The 18,572-nt window shown below is 42.2% G+C and overlaps 1 protein-coding gene across 1 annotated transcript; it reads right to left on the bottom strand.

Moving 5' to 3' along the window:
• Positions 1-2,152: 2,152 nt before the first annotated feature.
• MMP8 (matrix metallopeptidase 8) lies at positions 2,153-16,597 on the bottom strand. The gene is made up of 10 exons (XM_069554830.1): positions 16,422-16,597; positions 14,514-14,758; positions 13,455-13,603; positions 13,242-13,367; positions 10,582-10,743; positions 4,920-5,037; positions 4,048-4,181; positions 3,320-3,473; positions 2,543-2,646; positions 2,153-2,387 (listed from the first exon to the last, which is right to left on the bottom strand). The coding sequence occupies exons 1-10, from the start codon at positions 16,530-16,532 to the stop codon at positions 2,278-2,280; spliced, it is 1,413 nt and encodes a 470-aa protein (XP_069410931.1). The 5' UTR covers positions 16,533-16,597; the 3' UTR covers positions 2,153-2,277.
• Between the last annotated feature and the right edge of the window lie 1,975 nt (positions 16,598-18,572).

Below are 18,572 nucleotides of genomic sequence, written 5' to 3'. Positions count from 1 at the left end.
TATGAAGCAACATCTAAAAGTTTAATATCAATAGTATAATATTTCTGATAAGGGAAAATACCCGCAAATATATTGAAAATTCCCTTTATACTTTAGATGGACTATGTGGTAGTATATTAAGAAAATCATAGATCACAAGTCAGTCATTTAAAATATTTATTTTAAATTCATTTAATAGATAAATTTTGAACCAAAATTAAGTATCAAATTATACTAAATTAATCATCTGCTGGGCTTAAAAATTTTAACTGAAAAAGAACAAACTATATGATAGTGTTAAATATATTTTATAGTTCACATAGTTATTATGTAATGAGCTGCATTGTATTACATTCTAACAACTGCTAATATATTATAACGATTTTTTAATTGGAGGGTAATTTCCTTACAGTGCTATGGTGGTCTCTGCTGTACATCAACATAAATCAGTCATAATTATATACATGTCCCCTCCCTGTTGAGTCTCCCTCCCCTGCCCCATTCTACTCCTCCAGGTCATTCCAGAGCACCAGCCTAGGCTCCCTGGGTATTATAATGATTTTAGTGTCTGGACTAACCATTATGATCCCACAAATCTTAAAGTTCTTAATAGAAAATCCATTAGCAAATTCATGCATCTCATCTCAGTTTAATTCAATTAAATAAGAGTTACTGATTTTTGTGCCCAGCACAGTTCTGTTGGTCTGGCAAACCCTAGTTTTCTGTAGAAGGTGTCCTTTTGAGGAGCTCAGGGAAAACAGAAATGAAGAACAACAGATCTAACTTGCCCATTTGCTCAGACTCTAGAAGCCAAGGAGGAGGCAGGAGAGGAGGTGGTACCCCTCCTTTTTGCTTCTCCCCTGGGAAGATACCAATTATCTCTACCAGGGTTTCAGTTCTGACTTCCTGTATTGATTCATTTCCTTAAGTGCAGGTGTACTATTTCAGCTTCCTAGAGCTGCTGTAACTGTCACAAACTTGGTAGCTTAAAACAAGAGAAACTTTTTTTTTTTTTTTAACACAGTCTGGAAGCTACAAATCAAAGTCAAGGAGTCGGGAGGCTCATGTCCCTCTCTCTAAAGGCTCTAGGGCATATCCTTCCTTGCCTCTTTGCAGCTTCTGGTGGTCGCAGCAATCCTTGGCATGTAGATAAATCATTCCCACTCTGCTCCACCTTCACAAGGCCTTCTCAACTGGATATCTAGTGTCTGCTCTTCTTATAAAAATATCAGTTTTTAGACCTACCCTAATATAGTATAACCTCATATTAGCTAATTACATCAACAGAGATGCTAATTCCATAGGTGCCTGGGGTGAAGGCTTCAGCATACCATTTTTTCAGTTCAGTTCAGTCGCTCAGTCGTGTCTGACTCTTTGTGACCCCGTGAATCGCAGCACGCCAGGCCTCCCTGTCCATCACCAACTCCCGGAGTTCACTCAAACTCATGTCCATCAAGTCGATGATGCCATCCAGCCATCTCATCCTCTGTCGTCCCCTTCTCCTCCTGCCCCCAATCCCTCCCAGCATCAGGGTCTTTTCCAATGAGTCAACTCTTTGCATGAGATGGCCAAAGTATTGGCATTTCAGCTTCAGCATCAGTCCTTCCAGTGAACACCCAGGACTGATCTCCTTTAGGATGGACTAGTTGGATACCATTTTTAGGGAGATACAATTCAATCCACAACAGGTATCAACAATATTTTTTTCCAAGAGTGGAAAATAACATCACATTTTTGTCAAGGCAATGTATACAGCTTATGTTGTTCATAGTACTTGTTGTTGTTTATTCACTTGAAGAGTTGTGTCCTACTCTTTGCGACCCCACGGACTATAGCTAGCCAGGCTCCTCTGTCCATGGGATTTTCTAGGCAAGGACATTGGAGTGGGTTACCATTTCCTTCTCTGGGGTCATAATCCTTATTTCTAATCAAAATACAGTGCTAAATAACATGTAGCAGGTACACTTAAGACATATTTAAAAGACAAGAATAAATGGGCATTTTAGAAGTCAAATCAACAAGTTAAGGTAATAATGAATATTGATTGAGGTGGCAAAGAAGACTTAATCTCCTTCTTGTGATGGATTCACTAACATGAAACGGAATGTATGAGAACCAAATCAACGTCTGCAAACAGTGGATACGTAATTTCACTGAAGAGTAGTCCAATGAATACAGTGATAGCAAACAACATTATTTATTATTGAGAAAATATAAATAGGATACAGTGTAATAGATATGAAAATTAGACTTCCCTTCCATATTCAGAAAGTGGATACAATCACATTTAATTTTGCTTCAACTGTATCTACAGTTAAGCCATCTATTGCTTCTGTCGACTCTAGTAACTCTACGAGCATGGAAATCAAATGCAAAATATCTTGGTCCACTGAAGAAAAGGAAGAAGGCTATATAAAAAAAAGATATAATGTATTGAATTAGCTTGTAAAAGATCTTGGATATTTTCAATTAAAAAACCCCATTCCAGTCTTATTATAACTATCAAATGCAAATGAGCTATTTAAAAAAATTAAACAATTTATTAAGTTTATTTTCTACTTACAATTCTCCTGGAAAACTGCATCAACTCTACTTTCTATTCCTGGAAAGAAACTTGCTATGCTTTGGGGATAACCTGGTTCCATAGATTGACTTTGGTCATCATAGCTGATGAGAAAAAAAAATCATCCCATATTTTAAGACCAATATAATATACACTGATAACAATTTTCTTTAAATTGTATATACTTTAAAAAGTGCCTTCACACGTATCTTCTCATTAGTTCTTCACAATATCGTATTTATTGGAACTAATGATGATTAATTTCTCTACCTAAGGGTACATACTTATTTATAAAATATACTGGTATCACTAATACTAAGACAGATTTCTGATTGCTGGTGCAGTGTTATTTTCAAAAAGGAGAGCTTATGTTTCTAAGGCTTTTACTTAATTGATTCATCATCTCTATCTGATAAATATAAATAATAATTTCAACTTGGGAATCAAGTTCTGTATAACATTTGCTTGAGTGTAGTAGAATTTAACTCTTAGAATTTCATGAATAAATGAGACTTAGCCTAATTCTTTCTTTGCATCTCACTTTAGTGCTCTATTCAATTTAGCTCTTTTTCAGGATATAGAGTGCTCACTACCATTGTGCAGGCGTCTTAACTTTATGAAAATTTCAAAAGCCATAGCAACATCAATCATCTTGTGAAAAAGAATGCTTATCAGAGACCATCTAGTTATGTTAAACCTTCAGATACCTGATCATCGATGGTTTCAAGACAGGGTGAAAAACATAGATTTCAATCTCTAATGGAAAAAAAATCTTACCTCCAGAACTGGTCGTTTACAAAGAAGTACGTTTTTCTCCTGTAGGAAACAGCTGCATCAATTGCTTGGACACTGCTTGGGAAGCCATAGCTTGATATATGCTTGGGGTAACCTTGCAGAGTATCATAGCCACTCAGAGCCCAGTACTGGGTGCCTGTCAATGATTCAGATTTATGTCAGGTAAAGTTTTTCCATTCCTACAAAATGTATATCACTTCTTAACCTTTGCATAAATTCTCCATAGGAATAAAAATGGAAAAAATAGTCTTGAAAAGAAAAAGGTGGTCAAGTTAAGATCATTGGGCTATGATAGCCCTCATGGTTCCCCAGCACCTGTAAAATATTCCCAACTTCTTAGCCTGGCATTCAGGGCCCCACACTTGAATGTCTTATCTCATGTGACTTCTATACAGAGATTTAACTAGAACCTTGGGGGAATCTTAGAGAATTATGCCTGGGATGAGGGTGGAAGAACGCTAAAGGTGGCCTAATGAAGTGTTCTTATTTTGTAAATGAGGAGATTAATGCCTGAAGAGAGTACAACCTGCTCAAGTTCACACAGCAGTTAGTGGTGGACAGGGGACCCAACCCAGGTCTCTCGACAAAAACGCAGCCAGCGTTAACACTCTCTCCTTGACTCACCTCTTTGAACCCGGAAAAGAGCACAAAGGAGTCCTGCCCTTCCCTCCACCAGGAACTAAAAGAAGAGGAAAACCTCAAGCAGTTACCTTTGAATATGAAAATTAGATCCCTGTCAAAATCCTCATAAGCAGCCTGTATGCCATTTGGCAGGGACGGCCAGTAGAGAGAAATGAAATTGAGTTCCACCATTGGTAGCTGAGGGTGCCTCCTCCAGACGTACCTAGTGGAACACAAGGAGAGATGCACGCGTGACAGTCTACGAAGGCGGTTTCTACGAGTCGGGGGCTGGCACCGGCCCTGTAAGCCTGCTGAGAGGACGTGTCACCCGATGAAGGGGATGCTGGCAGCTCAGTGACCAGCATATGCCCGGTCCTTTGCGGTGACCCCATCCATCTGGTGAGAACTCTGCTGGTGTCAGAGGAGCTGACCGGAGGGGCCTTACCCGATTACGTTTTATACTACCTCCATTCTCACACACCGACAAGTCTTATTTTGTTAGGCTTTCATTACTGGTGCTAGGATATGATGAGGATATTTAGAATACAAGCACACTCAGCCTGTGGGTACACAGTCACAAAATAGCCAATGGAAAATGGAAAACTTCAGTCAGATGAGTTTTCCCGCATCTTATGAAGTGACCGGTTCCATTCACCTGACTGAATTTGGGTAGGACCAAATACTATTTTGGTCTTGGGGAAACCCAGCCACAGAGTTTCTAACAGCTAGAGCCCATGTTTGTTTACATCTTCAGAAACATCTGAATATTTACAAATGTTTTAACTATTTTTTCTTTTCTGGGTTGTTTTGAGTTACCCAGAAAGCACTATCAATTCCGATGATATTCACATGCATAGATTTCAAAGGAAAAGTTGAGTAATATGTAATTTGTGACTTAATTAGAACAGTTTTAAGTTAGGCAGTAAAAGAAGTCAAAAAAAGGAATATTTCATTCTCATACTTGTCTTTGAAGAAAAGTTTTTCTCCACGGAGCGTGGTGACAGCATCAAATGTCAGTCTGGGGTCGCAGGCGGTGGGGGTGGTTGGTCCAGTAGGTTGGACAGGGTTGCTTGAGGGTCCTGAAATTTAGAAAAGACTTTCTATAAACATAAGCCCAGGGTGTACACTCAATACATCTCAGATCAGTGAAGGGTCTTCATATGAAAAGAAATGCTACCTGACTATCCTACAAGGTGTTAAAGTAATCACACATTGCTGCTGCTGCTGCTGCTAAGTTGCTTCAGTCGTGTCCAACTCTAGACGGCAGCCCACCAGGCTCTTCCGTCCCTGGGATCCTCCAGGCAAGAATACTGGAGTGGGTTGCCATTTCCTTCTCCAAGCACACATTAGGCTCTCTTAAAAGTCTTTTTATATAATTAACAAAGTAAACAGGTCTTCCTTGATGACTCAGTTGGTAAAGAGTCCGCCTGCCAGTGCAGGAGACATGGGTCTGATCCCTGATCCGGGAAGGTCTCTCATGCCATGGAAGCAGCTAAGCCCGTCTGCCACACTCTAGAGTCCGGGAACCGCCACTAGAGAGCCCATGGACCGTGACCACTGCAGCCTGAGCGCCCTGGAGATCGTGCCCCGCGACAGGAGAAGCCACTGCTGTGAGAAGTCCGTGGACCGCAGTGAAGAGAGGCTGCCTCTCGCCACAAATGGAGAAAACCTGGGCAGCAACGGAGACCCAGCACACCCGAAGAATTAGATAAAAAAATAAACAAAAGAGTAATTGTGACTTTAGGGACAGTTCCAGGTTAAGTTGTGAAGCAAAGAAATGTGGATTCTTTCCCTTCCCCTCTGCCAGTTTAAAATCAGAATCCCATGTTTCTTTCCCTTATTGGCTCCTCTTTCTGAATGTTTAGTCACTCAGTATTTACTTTCTCGTTGCCCACAAAAAATCCACCTTCAAGAAGCTGTTATCTATCAGTCTTCTGCCAAACAGCATAAATCTAAGTTTAATTTTAGAAATATTTTTCCTATGAATATTTAAATTGTAATGTATTTTCTCATTGCAGAACAAAAGGTTGCAAGCAGTTACAATATGGGTGAGCGAGGAAAGGAGGTGTTTTCAGAGGAAAAGGAATTGGGAAGTAGAGGCAGTTAGACTAGGTCTCATTGTTCCTGAAAATTCTACTGTCATGAAAAAAAATCATAGTTGTGGAACCCTAGCCTGCTTGCTTTTGATACAGCTGTCTTACCAGAAAGGGAGAATGTTTTACCCAATGTGACTCCACAACACTCCTGTCCCATCAACACTTTTAATTCTTTTTTTTTAGAGATAGAGTTGCAAACCTTTCTCTGGCTTCTTGTTCCTACAGCTACTAGGGGCTAGGAGGGCAAGAGGAAGGAGAGATGGAATGATCCAGACCACACTTCAGTTCAGTTCAGTTCAGTTCAGTCGTTTCGTCGTGTTTGACTCTTTGAGACTCTATGAATCGCCGCATGCCAGGCCTCCCTGTCCATCACCAACCCCTGGAGTTCAATCAGACTCACATCCATCGAGTCAGTTATACCATCCAGCCATCTCATCCTCTGTCGTCCCCTTCTCCTCCTGCCCCCAATCCCTCCCAGCATCAGAGTCTTTTCCAATGAGTCAACTCTTTGCATGAGGTGGCCAAAGTACGGGAGTTTCAGCTTTAGCATCATTCCTTCCAAAGAAATCCCAGGGCTGATCTTCAGAATGGATTGGTTGGATCTCCTTGCAGTCCGAGGGACTCTCAAGAGTCTTCTCCAATACCACAGTTCAAAAGCATCAATTCTTCAGCGCTCAGCTTTCTTCAGAGTCCAACACTCACATCCATACATGACCACTGGAAAACCATAGCCTTGACTAGACGGACCTTTGTTGGCAAAGTAATGTCTCTGCTTTTGAATATGCTATCTAGGTTGGTCATAACTTTTCTTCCAAGGAGTAAGCGTCTTTTAATTTCATGCCTGCAATCATCATCTGCAGTGATTTTGGAGCCCAGAAAAATAAAGTCTGATACTGTTTCCACTGTTTCCCCATCTATTTGCCATGAAGTGATGGGACGAGATGCCATGATCTTCATTTTCTGAATGTTGAGCTTTAAGCCAACTTTTTCACTCCCCTCTTTCACTTTCATCAAGAGGCTTTTTAGTTCCTCTTCACTTTCTGCCATAAGGGTAGTGTCATCTGCATATCTGAGGTTATTGATATTTCTCCCTGCAATCTTGATTCCAGCTTGTGCTTCCTCCAGCTCAGCATTTCTCATGCTGTACTCTGCATATAAGTTAAATAAGCAAGGTGACAATATACAGCCATGACGTTCTCCTTTTCTCTATTTGGAACCAGTCTGTTGTTCCATGTGCAGTTCTAACTGTTGCTTCCTGACCTGCATATAGGTTTCTCAAGAGGCAGGTCAGGTGTTCTGGTATTCCCATCTCTTTAAGAATTTTCCACAGTTTATTGTGATCTACAAATCAAAGGTTTTGGCATAGTCAATAAAGCAGAAATAGATGTTTTTCTGGAACTCTCTTGCTTTTTCGATGACCCAGCAGATGTTGGCAATTTGATCTCTGGTTCCTCTGCCTTTTCTAAAACCAGCCTGAACATCTGGAATTTCACAGTTCACATATTGCTGAAGCCTGGCTGGGAGAATTTTGAGCATTACTTTACTAGCATGTGAGATGAGTGCAATTGTGCAGTAGTTTGAGCATTCTTTGGCATTGTCTTTCTTTGGGATTGGAATGAAAACTGACCTTTTCCAGTCCTGTGGCCACTGCTGAGGTTTCCAAATTTGTTGGCAAATTGAGTGCAGCACTTTCGCAGCATCATCTTTCGGGATTTGAAATAGCTCAACTGGAATTTCATCACCTCCACTAGCTTTGTTTGTAGTGATGCTTTCTAAGGCCCACTTGACTTCACATTCCAGGATGTCTGGCTCTAGGTGAGTGATCACATCATCATGATTATCTGGGTCGTGAAGATCTTTTTTGTACAGTTCTTCTGTGTATTCTTGCCATCTCTGCTTAATATCTTCTGCTTCTGTTAGGTCCATACCATTTCTGTCCTTTATCGAGCCCATCTTTGCATGAAATGTTCCCTTGGTATCTCTAATTTTCTTGAAGAGATCTCTAGTTTTTCCCATTCTGTTGTTTTCCTCTATTTCTTTGCATTGATTGCTGAGGAAGGCTTTCTTATCTCTTCTTGCTATTCTTTGGCACTCTGCATTCAGATGCTTATATCTTTCCTTTTCTCCTTTGCTTTTCGCCTCTCTTCTTTTCACAGCTATTTGTAAGGCCTCCTCAGACAGCCATTTTGCTTTTTTGCATTTCTTTTCCATGGGAATGGTCTTGATCCCTGTCACCTGTACAATGTCACGAACCTCCATCCATAGTTCATCAGGCACTCTATCTATCAGATCTAGGCCCTTAAATCTATTTCTCACTTCCACTGTATAATCATAAGGGATTTGATTTAGGTCATACCTGAATGGTGTAGTGATTTTCCCTACTTTCTTCAATTTAAATCTGAATATGGCAATAAGCAGTTCATGATCTGAGCCACAGTCAGCTCCCAGTCTTGTTTTTGTTGACTGTATAGAGCTTCTCCATCTTTGGCTGCAAAGAATATTATCAATCTGATTTTGGTGTTGCCCATCTGGTGATGTCCATGTATAGAGTCTTCTCTTGTGTTGTTGGAAGAGGGTGTTTGCTATGACCAGTGTGTTCTCTTGGCAAAACTCTATTAAGTCTTGCCCTGCCTTATTCTGTATTCCAAGGCCAAATTTGCCTGTTACTCCAGGTGTTTCCTGACTTCCTACTTTTGCATTCCAGTCCCCTATAATGAAAAGGACATCTTTTTTAGGTGTTAGTTCTAAAAGGTCTTGTAGTTCTTCATAGAACCATTCAACTCAGCTTCTTAAGCATTACTGGTTGGGGCATAGACTTGGATTACTGTGATATTGAATGGTTTGCCTTGCAAATGAACAGAGATCATTCTGTCGTTTGTGAGATTGCATCCAAGTACTGCATTTTGGACTCTTTTGTTGACCATGATGGCTACTCCATTTCTTCTAAGGGATTCCTGCCTGCAGTAGTAGATGTAATGGTCATCTGAGTTAAATTCACCCATTCCAGTCCATTTTAGTTTGCTGATTCCTAGAATGGCGACGTTCACTCTTGCCATCTCCTGTTTGACCACTTCCAATTTGCCTTGATTCATGGACCTGACATTCCAGGTTCCTATGCAATATTGCTCTTTACAGCATCGGACCTTGCTTTTATCACCAGTCACATCCACAGCTGGGTATTGTTTCTACTTTGGCTCCATCCCTTCATTCTTTCTGGAGGTATTTCTCCACTGATCTCCAGAAGCATATTGGGCACCTCCTGACCTGCGGAGTTCCTCTTTCAGTATCTTATCATTTTGCCTTTTCATACTGCTCATGATGTTCTCAAGGCAAGAATACTGAAGTAGTTTGCCATTCCCTTCTCCGGTGGACCACATTCTGTCAGACCTCTCCACCATGACCCCACGTCCAAGGAGCAGTGGCTGTGTGGGCGCAGGAGGGCCTAGGGGAGCTATTCCACGCTCAAGGTCAGGAGGCATGGCGGTGAGGAGACATCCGTCATCCCAGGTAAGGAGCAGCGGCTACGCTTTGCTGGAGCAGCCATGAAGAGATACCCCATGTCCAAGGTAAGAGAAACCCAAGTAAGACGGTAGTGTTGCAAGAGGGCATTAGAGGGTAGACACACTGAAATGATAATCACAGAAAACTAGTCACTCTAATCACACTAGGACCACAGCCTTGTCTAATTCAATGAAACTAAGCCATGCCCATGGGGCCACCCAAGATGAGCGGATCATGGTGGAGAGGTGTGACAGACCACACATAGACAGAGCCAAAGGCCTCTATATTCCTCCCTGGAAAGTGTCAGTCTCAGCTTTAAAAAAAACATTTATATCTCTTCATACTCCATCCCACTTCTTTCTGTCACAGACAACAATCTTGATATGTTCAACATGTGTATATATGTAAATATGTGTTTGTTAGCATGTTTCTTGAAAATGCTTTGCTTTGTCTGTATGCATTCTTAATTTGTGTGGCTTCAACATATCGCATAATTTGTACACTGGGTAACATGTATCATTCTGTTTCTTATCCAGGAATCACAATGTTTTAAAGACTCATCTGTGTGTGTGTGTTAGTTGCTTAGTTGTGTCTGACTCTTTGCAACCCCATAGACTGTAGCTCACCAGGCCCCTCTGTCCATGCGATCCTCCAGGCAAGAACACTGGAGTGGGTTGCCATTTCCTTCTCCAAAAGGAACTATAGAAAGAAAGAGAAGTCGCTCAGTCATGTCCGACTCTTTGCAACCCCATGGACTGTAGCCTACCAGGCTCCTCCATCCATAGAACTCTCTAGGCAAGAGTACTAGTGTGGGTCGCCATTTCCTTCTCAGAAAGACTCATCTGTGTTCACCTGATTCAGAGTTTTTCAGGGCTGCACATTACTGTATGGCCTGCACCCACCACATTTTCCCTGTGTATTCTCCTGATGGGCTCCCAGGTACCCTCCAACATCCATCATCACAGCAGACTGCAGTGAGCATCCCTGACGTGCCCAGGTGTCACCACATACTTCAGACAACCTTACCATAGATGGCCTGAATGCCATTGATGTCATCTTGATGCAGTGAGTAGCTGCTGGGGTCCCTGAAAGTGTAGATGGGATACATCAAGGCCCCAGGATCAGAGGAGTGAGCCAGCCCCAAGGAATGGCCGAATTCATGGGCAGCAACAGAAAACAAGTTGTAATCTGAAATGCAAGCATGTGTGGTGAATGGGTTGAAGTGGATTGAAGGGTAGTGGGAATAGGTTCTCGAGGAATGCAGCTTCCAGGCCCAAACTGCCTGACTTCTCCCTTTCCTCTTCATTATCTGATGAAATAGAGGCTGGAAGGAAACAAGGTAGGAGTCATAGGTTGCAGTTAGAAGTAATGATCACCTCATCAGGTCTTAGAACCAAGAGGACCGCCTTTCTTCCAGTTCTCATAATTCACAGACCTGAGGTTTAGGGAAATGATGGCGAGGCCATCACAGGTCTCAAGACTCTCAGAGGCCCTAACCCACACCTGCTCCTCGCCAGCCTCCCAGACCCACAGCACCATGAGCAGAGTCGCAGTGAAGAGGCGCACAGAAAAGAAGCCGGTCAGCCTGAGAGACAGGCCTCCTGTGTGGGGTTGACTCCCTTTGGCTTCCTGACCACCCAGAGCCTAGTGCCGGCTCTTCCTTGATTCTGAGCTCTCTAGGAAGCATCAGGAATTTTCCACCAGAAAGAGACAAACCGTGCCACGTATTGGTCCCTACTCTTGTCTTTTGACTTCCATGAGTCCGGTGCCTTTCGTAACTAGGAACTGGAAAACTTTCAAGGCTTGCACTTCCTGTCAAACAAAGCCCAAGCTCCTTTGCCAAGTCCAAGACTACTGTGTTTGGCTCTGGCAGATGTCTGAGGACTGGATTTCTGATGTGAACCCTTCCCTCCAGCTGGTCTACATGCTATCTCACAAACACATGGTGCATTTTCTAACACTGCCTACTTAAAAAAATAATCATAGTTGTAGAGCACTTTCTTATATACTAGTCATTGTAATAATATTTAATCAGTAACATTCTTACGAAATATTATTAGAAATACTTCTACAGGAAAGGAACTGAAGCCCAGAGATTTTGGACCCTTGTTATTCGTCTTGCAGCTAATAAGTGGTAGAGCTGGGGTTGAACCCGGTTATGATAGCAAGACCTGTGCTCTTTCCAGTGTTCAACACTTCCTGATGATAATTAGCCCAGAATATTCTACCCATGCTCTAAGACTTACTTTCTTGATCCTCACATCCTTCCACCTTGCATTCAAGAATGCTTAAAAAAACATCTTTGCGTGCCTGAAATACTGGGCAAGGGGCTCTGGGGGATTTATCATGATGCATAGACTAGCCAGGGAGACACGTGCAGAAACTTAAACGTGCAGAATAATGAGGAGGGAAGTCAGAGAAAACAAACCAAAGGCTACTAGGATTCAGAGAAGAAGACAAAATGGGGTGTTTCCATACCAATTGGTATAGTATGGAAAAAGAGAGATTTTGAAAGGTGGGGCTTTGGGTGTGGGCAAGGGCATTTCAGGAAGAGGAAGCAACGTGAGCCAATGCAGGATGGTTGGAAAGCAGATGCTGTCATCTGGGAACAGTGAATTGCAGTGTGGCTGCTCTGTGTGAAATGCAAAGACAAGCCATGAAAGATGATGTTGGACGATCCCCAAGAGCTGTCAGTGTCAAGTGCACATATCTGGCCTAGAAAATGTAAATACCAGGCTTTCCAAATGTGGATGTGAGCTTTCCAAGAACAAAACTCCTTGCAGTGTTGGGGAGAGTCAGAGGGACAGAGACCAGAGGTGAACAGTCCAGGTGGGACTCTGGATCAGGTGAGCAGTAGTGGCCATCTAACCTGGTGGGAAGGGCAACAAGAATCTGAAGTCATGGGGAGAGTTTATTATCTTTGTGAACACACAGCTTCAAGCACAGGGATTTAGGTATAATAAATACTTAGATCACTGATGTTGAGGAAATGGTGGGAGGAACAGGTCCCAAGCGAAGATAAAATGTTCCTTTCTTATTATTTTCAAAAAAGTGTCCCATGGCCTCTTGTTACCCTATAACCTTTTAAAGCACCACTCAATTCTCTTCAGGTGATCTTATTCTTACCCTGAGTCTTCTCCTGAAAGGGGTAGTTTGCTATATGGGAACATATCTTTGAAAAAATAGCTCTATGAAGATGAAATGACTAGATAAAGAAGAATATCTAGATGGCTGCTCTTTCCTAAGTAGGTCAGTTTTCTAAATAAATCTAATTCTTTCTGAATGTCACAAAGTAGAAATCTTTTCAAGCATCATAAAATTTCACAATATTAAAATAAAGATATGTGCTAAATCAGTGGTAAGCAGACTTTTTCTATGAGAGTCCAGATAGCAAATATTTTAGATTTTGTGAGCCATAAGCTCTGAAACTGTGGTATATAAAACTTCATTATTTGTATAAAAATAGGAACAGGAAGGACTTAGCCATGATTTGTTGTTTTGATTCCTGCCTTAGGAAACAAGGTCAGGATTTAGCTTTTAAAATTTTTTCTAAACCTAAATTAACTTATCTTGAGGTAATAAGAATAATGTGTGTGTGTGTGTGTGTGTATGCATGTAGGCGTGCAAATTCTACTATGGGAAGCTAAGTGAGAAGCTGCATGTGGACATAACCTTGGCTGACTTACTTTCAGAGGTTTTGGTCCACGTTTCTTCTGCATCAAAATGAACATCTCCTCCAATACCTGGGCCCGGCTGAAAGGCATGAGCGAGAATTCCATTGGGTCCATCAAATGGGGAATTGTCCCCATGATCTGAAATAAAACAATTTGTATTAGGTATTAGCCAAGTTTCAATTTAGCCAGAGAAAGCAAAATCGAGCCTGACTTCTTTGAGCCCACCTTTTTGGGCAAAAGAAATCTGGATGTCTGCTTCTTTGTCCGAGGTCCTGTTGAAGGTCAAGGGTGACACGTCACTCCAGACTTTAAAGCCTGTCTCAATAAGTGCTTCCACGTCTGTCTTTGTCAAGTTTGGGGTATAGTTCACAATCCTTCAAAATGAGAAGGCACATTAGTCTTTAGAACAGCAGTCCCTCGGGAGATTAAATTGCTCTAGTTTGGAGTTTGTTGCACGTGGGACATGCTACCACTGAACAGTGTGTAAGGAGGGGGTGAAGGACTTAGGGTTGAAGACAGACCTGGGTTCTGGACAAGTTACTACATGTCTTTAAAATCCGTTTCCTTATTCATAAAATGAGGATGGTAAAATAGTACCCCTCTCATACAGTTTTTGTGAGAGTAAGTATATATAAAGCATTTAGTTCACTACTCGGCAAATAGTAGTCTTCAATAAATATCGGGTATCATTATTACTGTTATTATCTTCAAAATGGATGAAAGGTGAGGCTATATTCTCTCCAGCAATGATTAAGTCTTTGGGGGTGGGGGGGGGGCGGTGTCCCTGGTGGCTCAGTGGTAAAGAATTCACTTGCACACAATGCAGGAGACTGCCTGTAAATGCTGGAGACTTAGATTTGATCCCTGGATGGGGAAGATCCCCTGGAGAAGGAAATGGCAACCCACTCCAGTATTCTTGCCTGGGAAGTCCCATGGGCAGAGGAGCCTGGCGGGCTACAGTCCATGGGGTCATAAATAGTCAGACATAACCTAGTGACTAAACCACGAACGACTGACATGAGTTCTTAGACAGCCTAACTTTGCCACAGTCCTCTTTAGACTGTTAGAGAAAGGAGACCAAAAATGGCAGGCTTTGGATTGACGAGAAGCCATAGGATCTTCGCCACTTTATCCTCTCACTTATTCACTAGAATCTAAACTGTGTAAGAACAGGGATATTTACTTGTCTCTAGTGGATTCCAAATTCTGTATCAGTATCTAACACAGTAAGAGTTCAGTGAATGCTGGCTCAGTGAATAAACTCTGAAACTCGAGAAATATCACCTGTAGGTCAGCTTAGTGTTTTCCCACTTGGGGTTTCCTGGGGTTCTCATAAAGCTGCCTGAGTCAGGCACTCCACAGCGAGGCTTTCTCATCATCTCCAAGGTTTCTTCATTTGGCTTCCCTGTCACGTTCAGCCCGAAGAATTGCTGCATTCTTTTAAGGGTCTCAACAATCACATTAGTTTTGCTCTTTCTTTCAGACTTATATTTGTACCTTGGTAATTGGTAGAACTTCTCTAGGTAATTCTGGAAAAAGACAAACATATAAGGGATTTGCTGTGAAACTGCCTTCACTTCTCTGGGGTTTTGCATTCCTTTTTAAGGTATTGCAGAGGTCAAACCAGGGCCAATAACCTGATTGCCACAAAGGTAAAAGCACAAATTTGCTGGTTGATTTTGAGAGAAAAGTGCCTACTGGAAAGAACAGTTCATCCCTTCAGTGCTACAGTTACTATTATTCATAAACACTGGTATTTCATGAGGGGTAAGATAGACATCTCAAGCAAAATGCTAGTATACAGTTAGGAGACTGCCTTCTTATTTTTATTAAAAAGCAAACGAAACAAAACAGCAGAAGCATTTATTGACTTCTTGAAGTATTAGTTGCAGCAACGCAGATTCTCTTTTTTTTATCCTCTTTTCACTATTGTAGAGGAGGGTTAATCATTCACACAGACATGAAGATGCAGAAAAATAAGGAGCTTGCCAAGATGATAATCGGGTCCCAATTCACCACATTGCTTCCCAAATGAGAACTGAAAATTTTAAGAGAAGAATGCCAAACATGTTTTGGAGTAACAGCAGCATCACTCTCGTTAGCCTTTTATCCACCACAGTAGCTCTTCAAGAGGGGCCAGAAACTCATTAAGTAAAGGTTCTGAAGGTTGTTAACGAGCCAATTATGAGACTTCTTTCTTTCACCTTAAGCATCCTTAAGTGGCACTTTGCAAGCGACACAGGACACAGCAATTTTGTGTTCACACAGATCAGATAGCTTTGGGTTCAAAACTTAGTTCTGCCATGGATTAATTGTGTGTCCTGAACACATCACTTATATGATTTAAGATTCACTTTTATCTCTAAAGTGGAATTAATAATCTGTCCTCACAGGGTTGCTGTAGGATGAAATGAGACAATATTTGAGAAATGCTGAGCAGGACACCCTGTGCAGAATAAGTACTTAATCACTTCTGGCTATCAGCCATGGGTTACTGTATCATGGTAAGAAGTATTTTTTTTTTTAAGTCAAACAAAAAGAATCAACAAGAAAAGAATGCTTTTCTAAAACTGTAATGCTAAGAAAACTGCGCATGTCAAATTTCTGACAGCATTCCTTTGTGTTTCTTTAAAGACTTGCCCTTTCATACAGTTAAACAATGGGGAAAAAGCTATCAGTTTTTCTTTTTACAATGCTTCCAAGAGTTTATAAACAGCCCCATAGTCTGATTTTAGGAAATAAAACCACATGATGAACTGATTTCTGGTTTCTTAACAGTTTCCCATCTTCACACTCTCTTGTATGCCTGCGATATTTGGCTGCACAGACACGTTCATATAGAAAGCACCAATCATGTACTAACTGCACTGCAGACATTCTAGAAAGGAAGTCTTAGGTAAGTGAGAAAGAAAATCATTTTATAATTAAAACCATTCCTTCTAAAAGGTTTTCCCAGCTGGAGCAGCTTGGCAGCCATGTTTTCCGAGGGTTTGAAGAGTTGAGCGTGTTTGCATGCCCGGCTTTCAGAGAGCCCCGTTTGGAACTCTCCTAATCATTGAAACAAGATGTTCAGCCTCTAGCAAATCATTTACATAATTCCTTCAGGCGGTTTCAACTAAAAAGAGAAGATGACCCAAACAATTTTCTCATCACCAGCAAATCAACCACCCACCTAAATGATAGCTGAGGTACCTGAACAATGTTTCTATTTTTCTCTTCTAGGGATGCAAAAGATACTGGAAAGGCCATCGAAAGCTGCATGTGGAGTAAGAGCAGAAGTGGGAGCATCTTCAGGCTGAACATGGCCTTGTCTTCAAAGACTGCCTCTCCCGGCCTCCCTTCTGCCCCTTCCCCTGACGGGTACCCTGAAGATCACAGCATCACAGGTCTCTCACCGCTTTATTTGGTCCCTCATAAAGCTGTGTCTTAAACAATTGCCCCATCAGGAATGTGAAGCAATGCAGGCTAATTACACTCTGACAGTTCTGCAATGTTATAATGTGATCGAGTACCCTCAAATGGCGGAGCCTTTCAATGGAAAAAAAGTGCCATTTGCTACTCTGCTTTTGGGGCTTTTACATATTTACTTTTGCAAAGTTGTCTAGGAAAAGGAATAGGAGACTAATTCTGAAGTTAATAAACAGCATTTCTGGATACGTCAGAGGCTGAGGCTGTGTTAACTTAAACAGTAGAATATTTTTTGATTAGTGGTAGGTGTCTTGGGACTAAGGAGTCTAACTGGAGAATCTTTGCACTTACCCCCCGTCCCCCTCCTCCCACTGTGGTAGGTCAGGAGCATGTGGGCTTGTGTGAGCTGTGACAAAGTTGGATGCATTTGGGAGTCCTAGAGTAGTTTCTGGAAGATGTGGTTTCGGCATCAATGCAATAGAAAACCCCAGTCCACAAGCTGGATTTTCCTTGGAAAGACATAGAAAACAATTCTGATGGTAATGATAATAACGATTGTTTGCTAAATATTTTTTACATCCCAGACTTATGTGCTATATGTATATGAACTTGGCCCATGCTCACAAGGCCTTGGAGGGTGGATGTTACTGTTACCTGCACTTTGTAGATAAAATCAAATCCAGAGATGTGATATGGCTTATATAAGACATGTGCTGACATTGTGGAGGAGCCAGGATTCAATCATAGGGCATGTGTTTAGAGGCTGAACTGGCAGCTACGATTGACTCATCAGGACTTATTTTCTAGTCTCCCCTCCAGCACCTGGCTGGCCCAGATGGAGCTGTAGGTCCAGGCCTGCGGCAGCTGGGAAACCTTGGCTGTGTGGATGGAGAAGACAGGAAGAAGGGGCACAGGATGCCTTGTGTACGCCCAAAGGACTCAGACAGGACTCCCAGACAATGTGGTTCTGCAGCAGCTGTGCTGGGCAGGGGCTCTTGGGCCTGCTTTTCAAACCATGGCCCTCAGTCCCACTAATTCTGACTCCATGTGCATATCCACTGCTACCACATAGGGACTCTGAATAGATTCATTCACACATGTTTATATAACAGTTGCGGCTTCCCTGGTTGCTCAGCTGGTAAAGAATCCACCTGCAATGCGGGAGACCCCATTTTGATTCCTGGGTCAGGAAGATCCCCTGATGAAGAAGGGTTAGGCCAACCACTCCAGGATTCTTGGGCTTCCCTGATAGCTCAGATGGTAAAGAATCTGCCTGCAACGTGGGAGACCTGGGTTTGATTCCTCTTGGGAAGATCCCCTGGAGGAGAGCATGACAACCCACCCCAGGATTCTTGCCTGGAGAATCCCATGGACAGAGGAGCCTGGTGGGCTACTGTCCATAGGGTCTCAAAGAGTTGGATACGACTGAGCAACTAAACACATACATATATACAGTTGACTCTTACCAAGGGGGTGGGTTGGGGTGCTGACCTTCTATGCAACTGAAAATCTGCATGCAGTTTATAGTCAGCCCTCTGTTTACTCAGTTCCTCTGTATCTTCACTTCCATGTCAGCAGATTCAACCAACGCTCAATCCTGTCATACTCTAGTATTTATTATTGAGGAAATCCAGTGGGGTGAACTGGGAGACTAGGATCAACATACATACACTCCTGTGTATCAAACAGATGCCTGGTGGGCACCTGCTGTCTGGTGCGGGAGCTGAGCTCAGTGCTAAGTGATGACCTAGAGGAGTGGGGGAGGGGGGGTGGGCTGGGAGGGAGCTCCCAGAGGGAGGGAATATGTGTGCACATAAAGCTGATTCATCTCACTGTGCAGCAGAAACTAACACACCATGGGAAAACGATTATATCCCAATAAATATAATGAGGGATAAAGAAGAAAACAGTCCAAGTGTGAGTGGGCCTACAGTT

Source organism: Ovis canadensis, chromosome 15 (genome assembly GCF_042477335.2).
Source record: "Ovis canadensis isolate MfBH-ARS-UI-01 breed Bighorn chromosome 15, ARS-UI_OviCan_v2, whole genome shotgun sequence".
Lineage (NCBI taxonomy): Eukaryota > Metazoa > Chordata > Mammalia > Artiodactyla > Bovidae > Ovis > Ovis canadensis.
The sequence above is the reverse complement of the archived record's forward strand: the minus strand, read 5'-3'. Positions and strand labels throughout refer to the sequence as shown.

What these genes read in the sequence shown, in the direction of transcription:
- MMP8 (XM_069554830.1), bottom strand. Translation starts at nt 16,532, where the DNA reads ATGTTCAGCCTGAAGATGCTCCCACTTCTGCTCTTACTCCACATGCAG. An exon ending in AAACTTTTCTTCAAAGACAA is followed by an intron (nt 4,182 to 4,919) that starts GTATGAGAATGA and finishes GTGTTCCACTAG; the next exon opens with GTACGTCTGGAGGAGGCACC. An exon ending in TGCAGTTTTCCAGGAGAATT is followed by an intron (nt 2,388 to 2,542) that starts GTAAGTAGAAAA and finishes TTTTTTATATAG; the next exon opens with CCTTCTTCCTTTTCTTCAGT.